This window comes from Polistes canadensis, unplaced genomic scaffold (genome assembly GCF_001313835.1).
Source record: "Polistes canadensis isolate GaletaPanama2010 unplaced genomic scaffold, ASM131383v1 scaffold_411, whole genome shotgun sequence".
Classification (NCBI taxonomy): domain Eukaryota; kingdom Metazoa; phylum Arthropoda; class Insecta; order Hymenoptera; family Vespidae; genus Polistes; species Polistes canadensis.
In genome coordinates, this window is record NW_014569958.1 from 32791 (window position 1) to 38146 (window position 5356).

A 5356-nucleotide genomic window follows, 5' to 3' on the forward strand; every position below is an offset into this window, starting at 1 on the left:
ATTGTTTTGAAAAGAAAATAATAGTTATCATTGTTCCTGGTAAATAATTAACAAATTTATATTGAAACAAAACAAAATCTAATACAAATTACGAAACAAACATTAGTAAAATAAATAATCTAACAAATGCATGAATAGTAAGACACATTTATCATTGTTTTGAAAAGAAAATAATAGTTATCATTGTTCCTGATAAATAATTAACAAATTCACGTTTAAACAAAACCCAAACTCTGCTGTGCCAATTACGAACAAAAATTCTTCAAAGGACAAAAAATATGTAACGAAAGTAAGAACGGTAAGACGCATTTATGGTTGTTAGAAGCGTGTTACAACTATAGTTCAAGAAATTAGGTCAACGTGCAATGCAAGACGCGCGTTGACCTTTCGTACTGACCAACAAAACCAGTAACGAACTATGACTTCGATGTACCCTGATCCCTTTCTACTATAATTATCATTTATTCATATATTTTATTATATACAAATTATTATACAAACTTCAAAAAATCACCTAAATGATCCAGCAAGAAAATTTACACATTGAAAAAATATTTACAATGAAAATATTAAACAAAAGATACATTTAAAACATTTCATTTTACAACATAAGCTAAAACAATTTTTTTTTCTTAGTAATCCAGCAAGGAAAGCTACACTTTCAAAATATATTGCTTAAAAGATTTAAACGAGAGATAAACTTCATTATAAAATAATCTAACACAATTATATTTTAACTATAATTGATATAATTATACGAACATTTCGAATTGTTGAAAGAAAGTTGAAGATCAAAAAAAAGAAAAGAAATTACTTTGTATAATATTTGTCGTTGATAATTAAAATCTCTTATTGTTAGTAGTATAATATATTAATGTGAATCAAAAATGTTTGTGAATTTTTTTTTAATATTAATATTTCACACTCACGCATATATTAAGTATAATTATTTTATTTACTTAAAAAACACTGCATCTGATAAAACATCGCAATAATAAATTTGTTGTTTAGCTTAATATCGTAAGAAAAATTATAAAAACAAAAATTTCTTATTTTTATTTGATTTTCTTTTATTTTAAATTCTTCTGTATAAATTTATTAAGTTATTTCGAATAAACGTAATCCACCTCTTAAAAAGAAAAAAGAAAACTCTTCCTACTTGAAACAATCATCTGCAGTTTTGTGCATAAAAAAAGAAACATCAAAGTGTCGTGGATTTTTTATAAAATTCTTTGTGAATGTTTGAATTTATCTACGTCAAAGTAATATAAAGCAACAACGAACCGTAAAATTGCATGACGAGTTGGCGTTTGTCCAAGAACCAATCATACTTCACCTAATAATATTTCATTGAAGTTTCTCACGGAAATAATATAATATATAATCTTTTTTTTTTCTAAACTTTTCATTAGTTTGACATAACTTCGATGACAATTATTAAATCGATCTGTACAAATAATTATCTTGTACAGCATACTGTTTTGTCTGTAGAAAATAATTGTATTTACAATTATAGTTAGGCTTTTAAGAATGCGTTAGAGAGAACATAAAAGTAAAAGGAAAATATTATTAACCCGATGGCAATCTGTTTCTCGTTGTAAAACCAACTAACAAGCCAACTTAAATCTAACTATCTCGTGTTTAAGAGAACTTTTTTGTATTTCATTTTTTTATTCCGTTCTATTTTACTCGTACGTGGAATGTACGTGAGAATTTTTTTTTTTGTGTAACCAATAACAATTGAGAAATAAATATATAATATAATCATCGTAATAATCGAAGTCAAACATTTGACTATTATATAACTTTATATAATATATAATACAAAATTATATAATATATATAATACCTGGACCCCATAAATAATTTTATGAAATAACTGAAAACCCAAACAAGTTATTTCATATATAAATTAAGTAATAAATATACTTATACAATTATAAATCAATCTGCAAATGTTCATAAAATGTCAGAGAATGCAATGCTGTAAATTTTACTACTTTGTCAGTTATTTAAAAAAATTTCTGTAAATATTTTTTATGCTAAAAGTGAATAGATTTTAATAACACTTATACATTCTTTTACCTACGTGTAAAATACCTTATTGAGTTATAAATCGATTTGCAAAGGTTCAGATCATATTTCCTAATAAAATTATTATAAAATATTCTTGAAAAAAATAAACGAAAAATTGATTAACTTCATAAATATAAATATAAAAATAAATATAAAATGATAGAAGTATAAATATTTGTCTCATGTTAATCCAATTGAAATGAAATTAAATGTTTATACAAATTTTCTATTTCATTTTATTTCATTTTATTTTCTTTTCCAAATAAAAATCCAATCTAAAAAATTAATTTATTATCGCGAAACAATCATCGAAATAATCGAAGTAAAAAAACATTTGACCGAATATTAAATTTATGACAAATATCTAATCGAATTTACAAAAATATTATATCGTTAAATAAGTTACGAGTTTAAATACGTGTATTCATTTTTCGTATGAAGAAAATTGAATAATATCTATGCGTACATATACATATATATATGTACGTGCGTGTTAGCATGATTTCAAAGCGTAGGATGTGAGAATGCACGCATGCGAATAGCGTGTTGTTGTTGTGCACGTAGGACGAGCATAAAAACACAAGAAGGAAGAGATGAAACTTTAATTCTGGGACACGTATGCAACAACAACGGAAGGAAATCAAATGATAGTTAAGATAATAACTTTAGATGATAATATTTCGTGATTTGTTTCTAACATTTTTCATTTCTTTTTTTTTTTTAGAAAAATATACACAAAATTTAGGTGAAACAAAAGTTTCATTTTTTAAATTAATATTTCCAGAGTAAATTTTGCAGAAAAAAAAAAATACCGTCATGTAATTTATAAGACAATAAATATTAAGTGGTGAAGCTTTGTTTTATTGTTGCTCGTTTTATCTACGAACCCCCCAAAATTATCTTCCCACCCTATACATTTTTGTTTTTTTTTAGAAAAAATACACACAAAATTTAGGTGAAACAAAAGTTTCATTTTTTAAATTAATATTTCCAAAGAGTAAATTTTACAGAAAAAAAAAATACCGTCATGTAATTTATAACACAATAAATATTAAGTGGTGAAGCTTTGTTTTATTGTTGCACGTTTTATCTACGAACCCCCCAAAATTATCTTCCCACCCTATACATTTTCTTCTTTTTATCATTCTATGGCAACGTAAAAGAAAAATACCCACCGGTGGCTCCATTTTTGATGGGTCAGACTCTTTCATTGGCTGCACACTATAATTACGATAACTATACCCAAGGTCTTTCTATTAAATCGAGGAATTTGGGGACTCGGCAATTTTCGGTTCACCATCCGACTTTGAAAATTTCAATCGGTTTCCAACTAACAACAACTTGTAGTCCGAAATTTTCACATAGTTTGTTTTATATTTTTTCTTTACCTCTCAACAATAAACAAAATCATTAATGTATTATTATACTCTTGTTGAAAGTTAGAAGATTAATTAAAGTTCTTGCAAAGTTTTAAGATGCATTTTAAGATAATCATCCCGCCTACGTGTCGAACTTATCGAAAGTGCTATTGAACGAAGTACTCTTTCTTAATTACTTTGTGTTACTATACACACATACACACACATATATATATGTATAAAACTCACCAATGAGACTGATCGTTGTTCCAATTTAACACCACTGCGATCGTCTTTATCGTCACCACAATCCGTCGTATAAAACAGTACACTTTTTTTCGAACCTCTGTAATCGAAAAATACAAAACAACAAAATAAACAATTATACATATATAAAATTAAGTGATTTTATAATCGAGAAATAACATTAAAAATGAATTAATTATGTATAAAATATGTTTAAGAAAAACTGTAAAAAATTCATCTGTTTCCAACTTTGTCGAAAGGCCCTTTGCATTGTTGACAATGCTTAGGAATTATTAACAATGACGGATTTCCGGCTTTGACAATAATATATATATATAATCAAATAATTTATTTGATGCATTTGTAAGTATAGTTAATATGAAAAAAATGAAGTATTATATATACAATGAAATAATTAATTAAGTATACTTATAAGTATAAAATCTTTAGTATACGATTTATTATTATAAATCAGTTGACTTAGGTTAAAGATAATGTATTGAAAATAATGAAAATCCTTAAAAAGATAAATCTTTTTTCCTTTAAGTACAAGTATGATAATTTGAAAGTTACACCAGGGTGTATTACAAAAGATTAACATTGACGAGCGTGTAAAAACTTAGAAATTGATAGGATTATCGACTCAACGATGCGGGCTTTGATGGGTTCTGAACGCTCTGAACTTTGATGACTCGTTAATTCTCATCTAAGTTTAACCTGAAGATGTTTATAAATGCGTGTGCTCTCCCGTGTAATATTAACTTTAATAAATTATTATAACCTGCGATATTCGCAACAAAAATACAAATAAAAATAAAAATAAAATATTAGAAGAAAAGAATCAAAGGTTAAACCTTCTTTGCATGATGATGGAAATTTCAATCATAATATTTAGTCAAGAAAAAAAGGTACTCAAAACCCTTGTACTGTATATTTGTTGTTGCTGGCAACTTTTTAAGCAGCTATTGCGTATAACAAAAAATAGCACTAGGATTTTTGTTTAAATATTTTTCCTATAATCTAGAGCATTAATTACATCACCCTGATTTATTTTAAAAGAAAAGAAAAAATCATGCAAAGAAGGGTTAAATAAAGATATAAAAAAAAAGAAATAAAACGCGTTTGAGAGTATAGGTGTTAAAGTTGTTTCTTTTTTTTGGTTGGTTGGTTGTTGTTGTTGTTTGGAAGATAATCACACCTGAGTGCCTTCCCATTCCTGCTGAACGGTTGACGTTCGGCTACGAGCGTGGCTGGACCGGTGTAAACCCGGCTCTCGCTCATGGCGAAGATCTTTCCAACATCTCACCTCCCTCTCTTAATCGGCTCACCACGAGGACATCTGTAACCAAGAAACCCTCCTTTTATTCCCTCACTTCGAAAGACTTAAACTTGAAAACCTTCTTCTTCTTCTTCTTGTTCTTCTTGTTCTTCTCCTTCGTCCACGAACACAACTATCTTACCATTTTTATTTCTAATATTATTCTTTTATACAAATAATTTTGTCAAACATTTTTATGCACTTTTCACAAAATTTTAGATATATATATTAAAATTATGATGTAATAATTAAGATGTGAAAAGAAAATCATGTTAATTTGTTAAATCTTATAATAGATCCGAAAATATAAACGATTCAATTTGAAACATTTTCATTATAGGATAGGACCCAAAATATA

General features: G+C 26.7%; 1 protein-coding gene across 1 annotated transcript in view; it reads right to left on the minus strand.

Annotated features, from left to right (window-relative positions):
- Window positions 1-5356, minus strand: part of LOC106792354 — a 22920-nt gene that overhangs the window by 12587 nt on the left and 4977 nt on the right. The window contains exons 2-3 of the mRNA XM_014758739.1: window positions 4879-5019; window positions 3684-3780 (exon numbers count right to left, since the gene is read on the minus strand). Of these exons, the coding sequence (XP_014614225.1) occupies window positions 3684-3780; window positions 4879-4961 (180 nt within the window). The 5' untranslated portion in view covers window positions 4962-5019. The remainder of the gene's footprint in view (window positions 1-3683; window positions 3781-4878; window positions 5020-5356) is intronic.